Source organism: Accipiter gentilis, chromosome 21, assembly GCF_929443795.1.
Source record: "Accipiter gentilis chromosome 21, bAccGen1.1, whole genome shotgun sequence".
NCBI lineage: Eukaryota > Metazoa > Chordata > Aves > Accipitriformes > Accipitridae > Astur > Astur gentilis.
In genome coordinates this window covers 11,580,403-11,598,937 of record NC_064900.1, presented here as the reverse complement: position 1 = coordinate 11,598,937, position 18,535 = coordinate 11,580,403, and the positions used below count along the sequence as shown (strand labels likewise).

General features: G+C 39.0%; 1 protein-coding gene across 2 annotated transcripts in view; it reads left to right on the top strand.

The window, feature by feature from the left end:
- GUCA1C (guanylate cyclase activator 1C) overlaps positions 1-18,535 on the top strand; it is a 37,433-nt gene that overhangs the window by 15,838 nt on the left and 3,060 nt on the right. For both annotated transcript variants that reach the window (XM_049824302.1, XM_049824303.1), the window contains exons 2-3: positions 13,307-13,456; positions 16,229-16,316. In XM_049824302.1, coding sequence (XP_049680259.1) covers positions 13,307-13,456; positions 16,229-16,316 — 238 coding nt within the window. The remainder of the gene's footprint in view (positions 1-13,306; positions 13,457-16,228; positions 16,317-18,535) is intronic.

Sequence of the window (18,535 nt, the reverse complement as noted above, 5' to 3'; positions counted from 1 at the left end):
AAGAACCAATCAAACACTTTCAAGCACATGGCTATGATGCTTTTTATGTGGTTAAACTGGGAATAAAGTGGCAACAGACCAGCCTCTCGGGGCAGGATAAAGTAATATTGTATGTTATTGATGAGGTAAAATAAGAGCATTTCCTTATTCCATATACTCACTTTTTGTCCTACACCCTTTCTACGGCTTTTTCCCTTCCCCAGGGTCTTTGGCAGAAATGTAGGTTTTGATCTTGAAAAGTGCTTTTAATTAAGTACAGCTGTGTGAAGAGTGGTCAATGGATGGCTGACCAGGAGTAGCACACTGTGGGCTCTGACATGGCAGCTATGATTATACAAATAAGGGGTCATTATCCTTCCATGACACTATGTAGAACATTTAGGCACTGTGCAATAATGAACAGCTGATAATCTTCCATCTCCAAGCCACAGAAGTTAATGGATGCAAGAAGTTGCATAACGCACAAATTCAGAAATAATTTGGTCATTTGAGGTTTTGCTTACAGTTTCTTTCAGTACTAAAGCAACTTCTCACGTTTGTAGATCAAAATCTTATTTCCTTTGCTGTTATATTCTTCTCTGGTTGTTGCTTTCTAATAGAATTATCCCAGTGAGTGGTGAAGTATACAAAACTTGTTGAGAGAAACGATTTTCTTTCTCTTAATAATACCCTTTATATACAAGTGCTGTTTTGCTAGACAGCTAGCAAAGTTGAACCTTCTCCCATCTTTCCCCCAGCTGACTTTTGTAGATATATGACCTGACTTTTTCTTTACCTAACCTTATGTGGCCAGAAAATACCATGGTTTAATAGTGGAGCTTTTACAGTTTAAAATTGTTATGACTTCTGTTGCTGAAGCTTATATATAAAAGCACATAGTTTGGGGACTAGTTTGCAGTTGATCTAAATCTAAAGAAACTCATTCTGGAAAACTTGAGTCATTTAATAAGGCCTTCTACTCTCAGCATAAAATATATTTTTCTCATTTAGGCTTCTGTTTTTTCACAAATAGGAATCTGCTCAGAAAGCTGTGGTAAAGTGTTAGGCCTGAGATTAATCTACAATTCCAATTATAGCAGCCTAATGCTCCTTGAGTTAAGTTAGGGTCGTCCATGCTGGGAGGTATTTTATCATAGAATAAGATGATAAAACACTCTCAAAAGGTGCATAGACTTTCTCCTCTGTGTTTCATGTATGCCCAGTTTAAAACCTCTGGCAGATAAGGTGTGGAATATTAACCTCATAGGATGCCAGTGGGACTTGCGGGGAGGCAAGTAACCAAGTTGTGAACTACTTTTCACCTCCTTGTTAGCCTTGCTGCTTCCAGCTGAAGACATCCTTCTCCTACTTAGGATTTCCATTTAAAAAAACCAACTTGCCAGTAACCTGAAAAGAATTAAAAAGGAATTTTGGCAGCCTGGTACCTTTTTTTGACAATCGTGATAGATTGAAAGCCTAGTCGAAGCTTGTTTCACTCAAGTCATCCACACAAATACCAACAGGAATTCAGTTGCAAGCCAAACCTTATCATTCCCTGGATTTCTTTAGGTTGGAGATAATAGAGTAGTTCAGCTCCTCACTCATGGAAATTACTAAGGTCAGTGGACGTATGACAAGGAGGGGTACACCTTCGCAGCACAATTCAACGTCATGTAGAGATTGAGGTTACCACTGGTCTTGGCAGGAGGCAGACCATGTAAGCTCAGAGCATTGCACTACCTTAACCGTGCCAAAGAGGCAATGCTACTGTGGCTGCATGGCTTCCTGGACTCGGTTATCCGGCGTACTTAGATGTGGCAGAGCGCAGTACTGTACAGGTATTGACGCCTCTGGCTTCAATGTATAAAAGCTGTTTCCAGTCAGTGCTTGTTTCTATTGGAGATTAGTGACATAGGCTATGTCCTAAAAGCTTTCTTCTCAGGAGAATACTAAATAAATGTTAACCATTTCTGGTGTGTCTCTTGTGCAGACCACCAGCTGTTTCATAATTACATGACCTTATACACCAAGTATGCAGATGTCTTTAATTTTTCCGTGTTTCTTAAAAACAAGGGTTCTATGTCAAGACTTTTCATCCCTTCCTTGACCTCTGTGGGATGCTTTGCTAACAATAAAATTAAAAAACCAAACAAATAAATACCTATGCTAGTGAAGTTTGAAAGTTGTTCATCATTCTTAGCTCCAGTGAAAAACAAAGATGCTGAATGTTCAGAGCTGTAATTGCAAAGTTAACTTTCCTTGAGATTACCATGAGGAGTGCAGGAGGTAGAATTTAAGCAAACGTTTTATTCATGACTCATACATTAATACTTGTAAGCATTATTTATACAGTGGCATTGGGAGTATAACAAATGGTGGGTTTATCTTTTGTCACAGCTTTCCAATGAAAACCTTCAAAAATAATGTTTTTATTAAAATATAAGTGCAACAGAGTTCATTTTTTAAAAGATTCCCTTTATGGTCATTTTAGGGAAAAATTATCTCAGTCCTCTTCACCATTAAGCTATTTGTAATACAAAAATGAAAAAAGCTGCAATCATATACAAGTAAGCTGAATTCTTCCTGTTTTTTTCCCTCTGCATCTCAGTCCAGACATAGCTGTCATGCAGTCCTAGTTCATGGAGCCACCTGATGAATTTTAGAGAGGAAACAATTATGTTGATCTAAAATACTTCAGCAGTTGCCAAGTATACTGATGTATATATGGTTTTCTGTGAGAATATGTATCATATTCCAAAGAAATTATATCCTTCAAAATGAGGTTGCACGAAAGGAGAGAGCATATCTAGAAAAACAATGTCTGCGGTATTCATAATATATTGGAAGTGTCGGTTTCTCTTAAACAGAACTAAGGAAACATTCTATAGTCATCACTGCTATTATTTAACACTTATTCTAAAAAATCTTATTTCTTTAAATCAGAAACCCAGATCACTGTCATCCATTTCCACTGGCTTGCAGATAGGTTTTGCCACCACTAAAAATAAAAATTGAACACTGAAAGAATTGATTGATTGATTGGTTTCTTATGACCTGTGAAGGACAAAATTTGCATAGCCATTTAACATGTGAAGCAATGTACTGAAAATGGGATGCTGCTATTGTAGTTTTCTTATTGCTTATTTTGGCATTAATTGAAACTAGCTACAGGAATAAGCGTCTGTTGCTTTGTAAGAAAATGGGATTTTAAAAGGTAGGATATACTGTGAAGAGTAAAGAAGATTAATAGGTATGTAGCACCAAAGGAAAATTATGCAAGTTCAAGGATTTTCTGTTAACATTTTATAAAGCATTGAATAGTCCTCAACAGAGAACAGTATTTTCTGCTACATTTCTTATGCAGAGATAAAGTTGGTAGATGCAGAAAAATGGACACTCCACAGCAAAGGGTTTAAGAAATCGTTAGATAAGGAGCCACCAACTGATGTCAATCTTTAATCATCTTTCTAGTTTGTGCTTTTTCATCTAAAATTTAAAGTAGTTCTGTGATAAACAAGAGTTCATCTGACATCATTATGCATATTGGAACTATAAAAAAGGATTTTAAAAGGAATCCATTTTAAAATCTAAAGAAGAAAGTTAAACAGGCTGTTTGATGTACAACAGATAATGAGAAATGCAAAAATGTGTTACTTCAATAGAACTTTGTTGTGTGTCGAAATGACTACATAGCAACATAAACTAAATCTCAAGCTACAACTTTTCTTTCTTTTTTTTCCTTAAGAGTAAGAGTTTCCCTTCACTCTTCATACTTTGCACAATGCTGACAAGTGTTGGGAGGCAGACCACCATTCCTTTTTCCCTTTATCCTAGCTCCTTCTGCACTGTCCTGCTGTGCCTTTACAGTTCTAATTTTCAGGTAGTCTTTTCATCATCTGATTCTGTGTTCTGGCTATAAATAGATGTTATCCTCTCTGGCTATAGGGACATGAATGAGATTAGCCAAGTGTATCTTCTCAGGTATTGTAGCAGAAGGAAATGCAAATCATTTGGCCATTAAATTCTCTATGAAAGCAGCGGTTGCACCCCATACTCCAAGAAAAGTTTGCAAATGTTCGCAGAAAGATGTAATACTTTTCAAAGATGTTTTGATGATCAATGTAACTTATTCTTCATTTGACTTTCAGTTGTTTTCTGCCTCCACTTTCCTCCCCTTCTTAAGAATTGTTAGAGGAATATTATTTTCATCAACATGAGGCAATTAGTTGCTAGATATTCTACTGAAGACATTACTTTGTTAAAGATTGGCATGGCCCAACTATGCAACGGTTACCTAGCACCATGTGATAGCTGCCTTCTGCATTCTTATAGAAGGCATGAGGAGCTCTTAAGAGATGAAATAAAATGGCTGCTAGTGAGCAATACTTTAAACACTACTTGGAACCTAAATATTAAGTGTTTCCACCTCTTGTGGGATTAATTATAATGGCTCAGGGCATCTTTGCTAACTCTCATTTGCTGGAAAATTTGATCTTCAGCTGGGCGTCCTTTCTCAGATTGTCTTGCTCTGATGTGTCCTCAGGACCAGGAACAGCTGCTGTGATATGAATCGTTAGGCTGCCTAAGGAACTGCCTAGACTATTTGCTGCATCCTTACATGTTTGCAGGCATTACCAAAGTTGACATAATAGAATTGGGTGTGATAGTTAATAGTTATCCAAAGCAGGGCGAGAGAGGATGATAATTACAGAAATATTTTCCCAAACTTTCCTGAACAACTGCCCTCTTTTGTATCCTAAGTCTTCAAATAGTTGCGCAAATGTTAAGTTCAGCTGTACACATAATTTTAGGGATGTCTTCAGGCTGAAATGACTCTTTGGACAAGTACACTTTCCTTAGCTGACTCTAACAAGCCAGCTTAACCCAGGCAGTAAGGCTGCAGCAGCAACATCTGCATTACACACTACACTACGGGGCCAAGAGCCATATAACCTGGTATTGTGGTTGGCAAGACATGCTACATTTTATGCCATTCCTTTTCCATGGTTGTTGTGTTGACTCAGCACACTGGGATGGCACTATCACTTTGCCCAGAGAAGTCTACCTCTTGCTTTTTCTGGTTTTGAACCCCTTTTCACTCTCACGATCAACTTCAATTAGTCTCCCCAACAACAAACACTTAGAAAACTTTTCTTTTCATGACAGTCATAGCGATCACATTATAGAATCAGCAATAAAAGCCCGTGTGTCAAAAAATTAATCAGCTTCTAAACCAAGGGCTAGATAAAAATAAGAATCAAGATCTCTTAAGCAGAAAGAATTCTTCTGTCTGAAGTAACAAAAATCTACAGATCTTACTTCCTGAAATATTTGGGCTTTTCAGAGTTGACATGTACATGTACAAATCCATTTCCCATTAGTTTCGGACATAATCCAACAAAAGCAACAAAAACAACAAAGCCAAACCATTTGCTTCTCCTTAATCTGGAGTAATGTAGCATAAAATTATCTCAAATATAATGTAACTAGCCTGATTACTGTAAATAAAGAGGAGGTTAAATTATGCTTTGCTGTTTTCAAGGCACTGTAGTTATATCGTTTTTGTGAGCATGCTTCAGTGCTTTTGAAAGGTACTGCACCCTTATAAAAAACTCCATGGAACAGAAACTATGTTCTACAAATATTTCACCTGGTTCCATGAAACACTACTCTATTTATAGACTGTCTTAAAGAATGTCTTTGTTCTACTTCTTAACTACCTCCACAATTTTTTTTTAGATACAATTTTATATATTGATTCCAAAAAAGAATCTATTACTTTGTAAGGACTTTCCACAATTATTGGTGCAATTTCACAATCTTAATTTTGTTTTCTAGTGGTTTGGCACAGGACTTACTGATGTGATAGTACTAACTTATGTTACAATAATGTGTCATTACAAGCTAAAAGCCTACGTTAACATTACCATTAAACTCATCACTTGCTTAATGTCAGTACAGTCGAATTTTTGACTACAGGATTTGATGGTATGAGTTATGATCTCAAAGTTTTAGACCAGAGGTAATTCCCCAGCAGTGGCACAGCAGCATCAAGCGTGGAATGCTGATTCTTTACATGGGATATTGAAGTGAGGTCTGGCTCAGATTTCTGTTACAGCATTGCAGAATTCAGTGGCTTTTTTTTTTTTTTTTTTTTTCATTTCAAAAAAGGTTAATCTGAATGTCCAAGAAATTTTCTCTTTAAAAACAAATTTTCAAAATATTCATGAAGGGAAGGGCTATTAACTAATATTCCAGTTCAATCTGCAGTCTTGCTGCTTAGCTGGATTGGATTAAGCTATGTGATGGGGCAGCACACACCATGGAGTGTCCCCACCACATCGAATAGCCCCTTCCTTGCCATCTGTGCACACCACGTCCAGGCTCACTGCATTTGCAATAGAGATTTCCTGCACTTGGGCAGTACGTCCATCACACTGTAGAGCATGCCCCGACCAAAGACAGGGTTTGCATGTGGTGCGAGGCTGGAGGTACTACATCCACCAGTGCTTGGCAGGTGGGTGTCAGGAGTCCCCTTTCACGCTAGGACCCAGCACCTGAGATCCACAGGGTGAGACAGCCCAGCCTGTAGGTCCTGTATGAAGGTGTAATGCCAGCTACGTTGCACAAGAGACCTAGAGAAAATGAATCACTGCATTGCATACAGAGAAATCAGTGGCAAAAAGTGCTGACAATAAAAATTAAGCACTTAGAGGTTTGGTCAAGTGATTCTTTGGCTTAAGTTTTTTCTTTGTTTATTTCATTAACATGGATTAAAGTTGTATCACGTACATTTTTACTGAACGTCCTGCAGAAACAAATGTAGCAAAACTCAATGTGAGTCAGTATAGAAAGGGAGGAATATGAAAGGATGATGAAGTTCAATTTTATTTAAAAATAATAAAATAATCCTCATGTCCGCAGTCTCCCATTGAGTTGTGCTACCTGAGTTCCTACACTCCTTGACTGTTTTTAAAACAAAAGAACGGGTTTAGAGTCATTTCCTCTGCAGTTGCTCAATGACCAAAATTACACATCAAACTGAAGCAATTGCACTTTTCTAACATGTGTAGGGTGTCTTTGAAAATTTCATTTAAGTGTAAACAAATCAGCATGTACTCTGTAGCTTTCACTGAGCTTAAGAAGCGCTTGGAGCATATTACTACTGTTACTAGCTAACACTGTAATTTTGTCACATTGCATGAATAGGCAATGAAGATTAACTTTACAATTAATCATAATTACTTTTAAATACTACTTGTTAAATTATGATGTAGATAAAGGGGAAAGTAATTTTAATGAGAAACAGTTCAGGAATCTGCTGCTTTTATTTAAAGAAATTTTAAGTATTTTTTAAAAGTGCAACTGTCTTTTTTTCTATTTATTTCCATTTTAATTATGAATAGAGAAGTTAAAGACTACTCCAGGTTTACATTTTCTTCTTTTCCCCTTTTATCATTTAAGTGTTGCTTTGAAACATCTGAAAATATGCAGTCATGATTCACACATTTGTTGGCGACAATGATGTTGGTGAACCACACTTTGGAAATAATAATTGCAGAAAAAATGCTGCATAAATTGGATGATCTGTTTTAACTAACTTGGCCGCAAACTCATGCAATGACAATAAATTGGTAGCTGCTTTCTTGTGGCAAAACATGATCTATAATCTCCCATTTTTTACAGAAACAAAAAAATGCCTACTAGGTGAAGAAGGTCGAGATTATTAACTTCTTCCTTCCCTGAGGTCCTTTATCTGATCATACTGAGCGGTTTAGGGAATTATAGTATATGTGCTTAACTTTTAAGAGCCTTCTTGCATACATCCCTTGAGACATTAATTCATAAAAACATAACCTAGGAGCACCTGAGATAATCTGCCAAATTTTTGGCATCTTTGCCAGTATAAGACATGGATGTCTTCAAAGTGCTTTTCCTGGAGGTTTGTCTTGCTACATTCTTGGGTTTGTCAAACAAGAAAAATGTGCTTGAATTGTCAGTAAGAAATTTGCTGAAAAATGCATTATGTGGTCATGGCTGTGTTTTTTTGGTTTTCTCTCTCTTGCCTACTGCTTTGTTTTAAGTTGGGGAAGTTGCTCCTAAAAGCACAGGCAGAGGCTTAAAATTAGAGGTGCGGAAAGCTGAACGCCACCATCCAGGAGATGATGGCAGAGGACTAGGTCCTTGAGCACATGTTCTCCTTCAGTACAGCCCTCCTGGGCACTGCTGTGCCATGCTGCAGGCTGGGCACAGCACCCAGCCCGATGCCTTGGTCGTTTCCCTGTCCCTCTGCTTCTCCAGTAATCTTGAAAGAAAATCGTGAGTGATGGCAGGGGGTTGGGGGGTAGTCGTTAATTTTAAAGAACTTAAATTGTTTGTCACCTTAACATTTTGGATTTCACCAGGTTTCACCAGGGTAGCCTACAAGCCTGACAGCCAGGACACATAGCTGGCTCTGCTTTTCCAAGTCCTCTAACACAAAGGTCCTGGTATTTTCCAAGTCCCCAAATCTCACAGGTCCTCTTCATCTGGGCAAAGCGGAACCTTCTGTAACAATCTGGTCAATACAACCTCATCTCTTTATGTAACAGTGGGTATGCAGCTATCGCAAAACCACTTAACGATCTGCAGCTCCTAATTCCCTGCTTCGTTCTTCATCCTTATCTAATGGACTTTGCTTGCCCGGAGTCTCCCCCCACCCCATGACAAATGCCAGCTTTGTTTACTTGGGAAACTGGTGATTCTGGCCATAGTCTGTAGGGGACCTGGAGCTCTCTCCAAGCCCCAGGCTCCAATATCAGACCTTAGGGACGTGTCAAAGTAACAGAGTGACAAAGTAGCTCTGTATTTCTTCAATAATGTGTATGCAACCTTTGAGGAACAGCTAAAAGTCTTCAGAAGCAAAAAGCAAGCAATGAAATGGGGGAAGATGAAACGGAGCGAAATGAATCTTCCTTTTGGTTTCTGAGGGCAGAGAAAGCAGAGCTATATTTGAAATGGGGTCCAGAGAGAAAGAGAGAAGCACATAGGATTAGCTATAAATTTCACAGTTATTCTGAGCTGTTGTAATCTGCTGTTTGACCTGTGTCTCCTCCCCCTGCTTTATGAGGTTTAAGTAGTGCTCTGAAAGACAGGGAGTGGGGAGGGAAGGTGGCTTAATGTCCTAAGCCCTACGTTTGAAATAGCTAGACCATCTATATTTGCACATTTGTTAATCCCGATAAAGCCTATTGAGCTATTCTCCTGGTGTCAGGTTGAATTTAGAACTTTTTCAGGAGCAAATTTTGGAGACGAGCCATTGGTTGTTGTGTATAGACTCTTGGTAGAGTGCTCAGTGCTCCAAGTAAGGCAAGGAGTTCCCTCGCCGTGGGGTTTTGCAGGGACAGAAATTGTCCCTTTCGGCATGCAGAGCCATGGTGTGTGGTGGGAGATGGCCGGCTATCCCAGTAGCACTGCATCAACGCTGCTAGGAAATCACTCCCAGGTAAGATCGAGGCAGCCAAAATGCCGAGTTCCGATCATTCTGGCCCAACCTTGAATTACCGCGCCGTTTAAGATCAGCTGTGTATTCATAGCTGACAAGTCCATTATTTTTAATCTGTATTCAAATAGTTTGAAGCTGTGAGAGTTTTTTAAGGACCTGTGAAGATTAGCAACACTGTTCTGGGATCTGAAGGATAATGCCCTCCCACGGCTCCCCGGCTGGGGTATTAATTGCCGTTGTGTAACGCTACGGTCCCTCGGTGACCGGCTTTGCTCTCACAGGACGCACATCCCTGTCCTCACCGAACAAAAGTGAGCAGGCCTCCAGCAACTGCGCACAGGCTGAGATTCTGAAGCAAAAACATCTCATAAAAAGACAAAATTAAACTGCTTTCTCCTCAGGAGATCCAGTAACTAATGAACAACTGAAATGGGGCCTGGGCCCTGGGCAGAGGCAGTCGGTGCCCTCAGGGCCCTGAGGACCAATTTTATATCATCAGCAAATTCGCCTTCCAGTTTTGGAGCCTTCTTTTGTCTTTGTTTTGTGAATCAAGCTGTTCCAAGCAGCTTAAAAAAAAATCACTGATCAGTGAAAGCAAAACAAGTTACAAAAACACAGCATCAAAGGGCACAAACACAAGCACAACCATAAGGCATCCCTAAGCTTATAGTTCATCTGGTCAAGCTGAGACTAAAAAGAGACTAAAAAAAAAAGTATATATTTTAATTTTGTCTACTATGCTAAGCAGAAAGTCTAGAAGACTTTGAGGCATGTAAAGGAAGTTTTGAACCCATTTGTTTGGTGTGTCTCCGGCCCACTTCTCAGAACGGCATTAGGAGATTTCTGCCCCGCTGTTTCACACCGTATCCAGAGGGGATACCCTGTGAGCTTTCCCCAGCTGGCTCTGCCCATTCGGCCAGGGAAGGGAGCCGGACTTCACCAGCCTTCCAGATGCCCATAGTATCCCACTGTAATGTGCTGCAGCCAAGGAAGGCAGGGCAAGCGCCGCGCAGACATGGAAAATAAACCTTCACACACAAGCAGTGCATCCATTACCCAAATCTGTCCAGTATCCTAAGCAGCCAAACAAGCAGGCTTTACCGGCATTAACTCCATTTAATAAAAATATTAGAAAGTTGCCCTTTGGAATAAGAGAGTAAACCACCAGAAGTAAATTATTTATAACTTGCACCACTGGTAATCATCTCTGCTTATTATGTTGTTGGGTTTTGTTTGGGTTTTTTTTTTTTCATTTTATTGTATTATTTTTACAGTAGCCCTTTGCTTGTGATTTACTGACTTCCTAATGAGCAACAGATGCTTTACTGTGTGCACTGCACAGAGTGAAGTTTTACAGAGCCCGGAGACATGTAAGAACCTACCTAGATACTTGCATTGTGAATGGTTATAAAGCAGCAGATGGGTAAATCAGCACAGCAGTATTCTTTTAATAACACCATAACACATTTACTGTATTATTTGTTGTACTCACAGAACCACAGGATGATCTCCATAGGTTACTGTTACAATTTTTTTCATTATTTAATGTACTATTCTGAGGCTCTTGGATGCTACTGCAAAAAGTGTAGTATTTATCTTTATCTGAGAAAGCTCTGTATATGTGTAACAAGATCACCATAGCCTTCTGCATCACGTAAACATTTGCGTTTCTACCTACAATGTATGGGTTTTGGTGTAGAAAGGAAAACCAGTATATTTCTCATCAATGTTTTTGTGCAATGCTTCTGGGTACCATATCATGTAGATAAACACGTCTGCCTTCTCAGTATTTCTATTCCTGGTGCACTGGCTGCTGAGGTTAACATGTTACCAGTGGTCTTTGCATGTCTACAGAATGTGGCTAGGGCTTTCCTGGCAACTACAATTTCTCTCAGGTGTTTTTCAGAGGTGGGAGTTTTCTGACTTTGGCCTTCAGTCGGACAGCCAATCGATCCACCAGATCAGAATTACATAGCCAGACACATTAAGGTGATTATTATGTTGTCCAAACTTCTGATACTTTGTCAGAGCAACAGCGACACCAAGACACAGGAAGAAAGCAAACAAGATACTATTTTCCAAAATCCAAAGTGAAATGTAAGGGAGAAAGAAGAAAATTAATCTGGTCATGGACATCCACCAAACCTAAAATTAATCTGTAGTTTCATAAGGAGTATGAAAAGCAATAACAAGGCAGCAATGTGAAATGCATCTAACCACATTCTTAGTAGATCTATCAGATCAGATGATGGAAATGTAATCAGCAAAATAAACCTTGCCCTCCAGTAAAACACTTGATCAGACGCTTCTTGAAATAATATTTGCAAAATTGAAATTCAAGCTGGTGTGCCAAAAAGGAGCGTAAAGTTTGCAGTACACGGTGTGTCATTTTTTGGTAAAGCATCTGCTTTTAATACTGGGCCTAATCTTGTTTGAAAACCACATGCAGTTACTGCCAAATTTTATTTAATCCCAAACAGTGGTTGAATAGTGCCTTTGCCTTTGCTGTGTTTGCAATTAGAGTAAATCCAGCAGCCACAGCAGAACCTGCCCAGAGAGTCTGTGAAGCAGTGGTCAGTCTGCACAAGTTATGCACGCACCATTTCTGCATGTACATTGGATCCAGTGTGTTTGAAACATTAGATTTACCTCTTAGGTGCTACCCTGCTGAACAGCCTCGCACAGAAATCAAAACAAGCAGTACAAGTATGGCAATGAGTCGCACCGCACCTTGACAGGACTTCTTTTCCTTTAGCCTAGTACAGTCTCAAGGACAGATTAATGCCTGCTGATTGCAAAACCTCAACTGGCAAGACGTGCGTTGATATATGACAATAAAACTAAGTAACACGCTAAACCTACTAGATACTCATCCAACCTTTTCTTCTCAATCACAGGCCATCTGAAACTGATGACGCTTTCCAACGTTTTCCAAGCAATTGGATTCTGACCAATGTCAAGATTAAATTTACCAGCTGTTAATTCTTTTTATATGCACATGAAAAACAGCTGGAGCAAGTACTCTCCAAATTCAGCAACTGTTTCTTCCATCCTCACCACATTTTTGCAGAAACAGAAGAACTGTCACAGTAGCTTGGACCACCTGACCATGGAGGCCTGTCCTTGACAGGTTTCCATCAGTAACTTCAGAGAAGGAAGCAGAAAATAGGGAATTAAATCAATCTGAAATGCTCTTTCCCTACGAATATTCCCCCAGTCCTCACTATTTAGAAACTAGTTTATGACTTGAAGGCTTTATATCCCATGCAAAATGCATTTAGTCAAGAGAGACCTGATGTTTATATGGATAAACCACAGTACCTGGGGTTCATGCCAGGTTATTGTTCTTTTTAACTATACAATACTTGGTACATGATGTCTCAGATGAGTAACACCTGGAACAGCTCCGTTGCACTGGAAATCACCCGTCATTCTGCAGTACCCATATGAATATAAGCAACTCTGCTTAGACATCTCATTGGTACCAAACCAGATATCCCAGACTCCCCTTTTTTGCCTGTGGAAGTCTACTACAAAACTCTTTCTCTTATCCTCAAAAAGTGTCAATAACAATCGCTCAGAACAGATTTGCCCCCCCCCCCCCCTCGCTGCCACCAGCTTTCAGGGGAGAACAAAAGTGTCTGCGCTAACACCCCTTCCTATAGTACTTCCAGTTGAGCTCATCCTTTTAAATACCACAGGAGAATTCTGTATTAAGGTGCTTTATAAATCAGTGTGCATTATAGTTAATTTGGTGACCTGTTTCTGTGAAATTGCCAGAATTAACAGAAAACCAATGTTGTTAAATATTGTTTTTTTTTTCTCTCTCTCTCTCTCTCTTAGGATGGATTTATAGACTTCTTGGAGTTCATAGCTGCAATAAATTTGGTTATACGAGGGAAAATTGACCAAAAATTGAAGTGGTATTTTAAGTTATACGATGCTGATGGAAACGGATGTATTGACAAAAAAGAACTATTAAGCATATTCACGGTAAGCAAGTTAGGACCAATAGCAAGAGCATTTGACACAGTGCATTGCCCCGAAACAGTAGTTCATCGTGTGTTGTAAATTGATTGTCTGTACTTTATCTAATGTTTTACAGTTGTAAAACCAGAATTGTTCTGGCTAGTGACATTCCTGCCATTATTTTCTTGCTTATTGAAGTAAATGTATCTAAGTAGTATTTTACTTTAAAACATAGTTCTGCAGATATAATGCTTTACTGAAAGTGAAAAACTGTAGAAACAGTAGAGACATTATTGTGATAAACTATAGTATAAGGCAGGGTAGAACTGAAGCGGCATAATGAATAAAACAGCTGTTTACAAGTGTTTGTGCCAGTCTGTTGTGGAAAACTGGCTTCTCAAACTGATCTTGCTGCAAGAAACAATACACGTCATCAACATATTCCAATGTTTTATTTTTTTGAAAGGCTTTTAGATTTGTTTACTACAAATGCCATTACTCCTATTTTAAAATTAAATCGGGGTAATTTAATTTTACCATGAAATCATGCAGTGACATCCAAATACAAATATTGTATAAAATTTTGCAGAAAATGGGTCCATTTCAAACCCATAAAACCAGAGTGGTGCAATTCTTTCTTTAAAATGATTTATGTATTTTTCAACTTGCTCTAGTGAAATAGTATTTTGCACTTCAGTAGCTGCTTTCATCTAAAAGGTATTACAGGGTTCCTTGCAAATATGAATGACTTAATACTGCTCCCTAAATGCACAGGACTCGTTACAGATCAAGGTTTTGCTGCGAGGAGCATAAAATCGAAATAGGGATTTAATGTCATAATAAACAAGGAACATACTTTCCCTGGATTCTGTGCTGGTGCCTGGCTAGTCATTGTTAGAGACTTTCAAGAGCTGCTGCCCAAATTAAAAGGAACTGGAGCCAGATGGAGCCACGGGGTCAAACAAATAAAGTTGATGCGTCACCTTCTAAAGAGCAGTTTTCTAAAGGTAGACGGAGAGGCTGCATCTCCCAGATTTCTCCTCATTTAAGACTAATGACATCTTTCTTTTGCAGATATTCTGCATCTTTTTTCACCCAGAGGCAATGAGGCAACTGTGTTTTGTCTTGGGCTTTATCCAAAAATAGAATTAAAATCCTTTTAAATGTAAAGAAGGTTTCTTTTTCAAATTAGCTGGTTTTAAAACCAGTTTAAACCTCTGTGTGTTTTCTTCTTTTTTGGAGTATGGGAACTTTAACTTAAACCTGCTTAAGTCATTTGACCTAGATTAAAATCAGTGGGCTCTAAACAAAAATAAAAATAAAGGCTCACAGCCATTAGGGGCCCTACTTATACTAAGCATCAGTAAACAAGGGTTTGTCCAAAAAGATATGATGTCATATCTGAGACATTAATTTAAATTACAGAAGTCCTATTAAAACTTCATATGTCCCTACAGCTATGCAAACTTTGGACCAGCAGATCATTATCAATGATTAAAATTCCTTCTAGATAACCATGCACCCTCTCAATGCCTTTTAACAGCCCAGTTATTTTATTATTTAAGGTCACTCTGCGGTAGTCAGTGATTCAAGTACTTCAGGAACCACTGCTTTACTCTTAGCACTACAACAAATTTAACTGTGGCAGGGGTACAACTTTCTTCTGAAGACTGCATCAGGGTCAGACATATGGAACACCAAAAGTAGCTAAAGTATGAATTAGTACTACAAACAAGTTTACGTACCTATTTTTGTAAAATTCTTGCTGCCCTTTTGGAACTCATTTGTGCAAAGTCAGATAAAGACAGTAATGGTCAAAAATTCCACATCAGTGCCGAATAAGTGTAACTTAACATTTTATTTAAATATAATGATTTCTAATATAATATCAGGAATACTGAAAGAAACAACTGGCATATATGGTGAATTATCTTACGCAACACAGTTCATCTCAAGATAATTCAGGTGTAGAAAAACAAATTCTATAGTATGCCCATTATAGAACATATATGCATGTGTATTTATAAACATATATGCATGTATTTTCCCAGTCAATTACTAATTGGGATATTGAGTTTGAATCCAACTCTTTAAACACACGCTTGTTGCATCTGAACCACTGGCTATTAACATACAGGTTCCTATTTTATTAACCTGAATGACCACCAAATGCAAAAATTACTGTCTCAGTGAATGGGATACAAGTTTGCAAAAATATTCATTTATACCTTATACCTCTACTCCAAATATTGGGTCCTTTTTGCCACAGAAAAAGTAGAGGGGAAACTTCTGGTTTTCTTAATTTCTATGGAGGACAAGTAAATTACGCCAGCTTCCAGGACTCCTGGTCTGACTTTATTTGTGACTACTAAATTAAGCATGTCTTAATAGAAAAATGACTTGGGCTTTCTCCTCATGTGCTTTCAGCTGTGAAAAATAATACTTTATTTAAATCACTCAGACCATAGGGCACTCTCTAAAGACACAGAACTCTCTAGGGCAAGATAAGAATGCTGGTGTGGAATCTAAAGTGTATTGCAGAGCAGAGGTGCCACATGGTTTCAGAAGACCTTCAGAGATATGTAAATTAGCCTGTAATCTTCAGGCTGTGTTATGTTAATTAAATTTCCAATCCTCATTACTGAAGATTTACTTGAAATAGCTATTTATTTAGCAATTTTTGAAAGGGTTGGTGAACTGAAGCGCTGCGTCGCAATTACTGCAAGTTGCCAGCGTATTGTTTTCACAACTTGATGGAAAAACGTCTGAAAGAACTTTCTGCATTTCTGCTTTTAGGCTATCCAGGCTATTAATGGCCACACCAACATGTCTGCTGAAGAGTTCACAAACATGATATTTCAGAAGATAGATGTGAACAATGACGGTAAGAATCTAGGTTTTCTTGGCATTGGCAGGGATTTTCCCCCATAATCAAGTATGGGATCAAGAGGGGAGCTGAAGGCACTACTGCAGGACTGACTGTTTTAGACAAACTGAAAGCCTGAATCTGTTCTTCTTTACCCATATATTACTTCAGCTTTACAGTGAAGTGTTAGTCAACTGACTCGAGCTGACAGAGGAATTACATGCAGCAGGGGCTAAAACACGGAGGTCTTGCACTGTTCATCCAAAATGCCAGTACTCTGGTTGCACACCAAAATTAAAGTGTGACTGAGATATTTTTTTAGTATATTTGTGTTGGCTTAATCTAAAATGGATAAGAAAACCAATTAAGACGCATGGTTGCATAGGGTCTAGCACGTTCTAAAGACTGGACAGCATATTGGATGTCCCTTGAAGGCTGATCGTTAACACATGCTAAGACACATGATTCTGTTTTTTCTCAAGATAGCTAGATTAAGCCAATTGGACTTGCATTTGGAAACTAAAACTTTAATTCACTGCCTCAAAGTTGTTTCTAATAGAAAACCTGCCACTTGTGAGTGTCTTCTCCCATACTTCTAATCATGAAGATCTTCCCTCCACTGGCAATTATGTTTTACATCTATTACTGCTATCATTGACAAATTAGGAATATTAGGAAAGCACTGCAGAGCAAAATCAGATCCCAGCCAGGAATATGGGGCATTTTTTTCTTCATTTTTCTGGTCTTATTTGGTGTATTAAGATTACTTTTTAAAAAGCTGTTTGTGATATATAATCAAAGTATAAACAGTGATCTTGTGATGCATATGAATAACTCGTGCAGGACTTTTTCCCCACCTGCTTGGCCCACCTTTTGGGTGAAGGCAAATTACCAAAGGACTCCAAATAACATACAGTCATATTCTAGAATCTAACCCAAATTCTATGATTATTTGTACCTTGGCCACTGCTTCAACCATATGTTTACTGCAAGTAATAATTTTATCTGAGCTAGACCATCAGCTGAAAAAATGACTTTTGTGTCTTACATTTTAGCAGTGAAATGCCAGAACATGAATTATTCAGAATTCTCTTCATAATACTCCCATTTCAAACTGCTTTCCACAGTTAGTTATTTTTCAAATAGCTGCAAAGCAGCAGGACTAACTTCACCTGAGGAATGGGACAAATTTTACCAAGTTTGGCTTACACTGTGCTACCTCCTTGTAGCTTCTTATTAAAGAAAAGGGCAAATAGACAAGTTGCAATGTCCTTCCTCACATTTAAATACAAGAAATAACCCCATGGTTGTAAGAAGCAATTCTTAAACCAAATCTGATGGCTTTGCAATTTATTTTCATTAGCTCAAGGAAACCTGAGACCCACCACAGTCGCAGTGAGTCTGGGCATGCCAGTGTAACCACGTCTCACTGGTAACTGCAGTGGTTTTTGTCTGCTTGCACGCTGGTACTGGTACCTTGAAATATACAGCCTGGGATGAAGAGGAGGGAATTCAAGATCAGTTGACCTGCATAAGCAGGAAAATGATGCAGCATGTCCATCTGACAAGTCTAGGAACCCCATCCACCCAAAGACCTCAGCCAAAGGCGATAGAGAGGGAAGGCGATGGGAAGAGGAGGGCCTGGGATAGGAGGAGAGATCGGAGGAAGTGAGCGGATGAGTGGCAGCGAAGGACAACGCAGGCAGGCGTACAGAGACGGCTTATTCTGTCTCTGCTCCTGGGATGATTGTATAAGGGCACTGGTGTCGGAAGAGGAGGCACGAACTTTCTCAGGGCACTGCACGCCAGCCCCTGGAGAGGGTCTTACTCCTCTCACTGAAGCCTAAGAGCCAGGACTTCAGCCAAATGACATCTTTCCACTTTAGTAGTGTGTATATGAGCCTGCTCACCAGTGCAGTGAGGACCCATATGCCTAAAGAGGAAGCAGCCTTTACTGCCCATGGGTAGAAAGTGGTTTTCACATTTTTCAAATGCTGATCATTTTTCTTTTTCACATCAGATGAACTTTCCAAGGTTGCCTTGCACAAAAACCAAAACACAAAAAAGCTCTGGGGAGTACTTAAATCCAAAAATAGCCAAAAGTCATCCAGCTAAACATTCACCAGAAGGGCATGGAATTTGAATCACTGCTCTCCTGCACCCTGGGGCCCTAAGCCATCCAGCTATCTTCCTCTTTGTCTGGCCTCTTGTAATTTCTTATTGCAGTGAGAAATCAT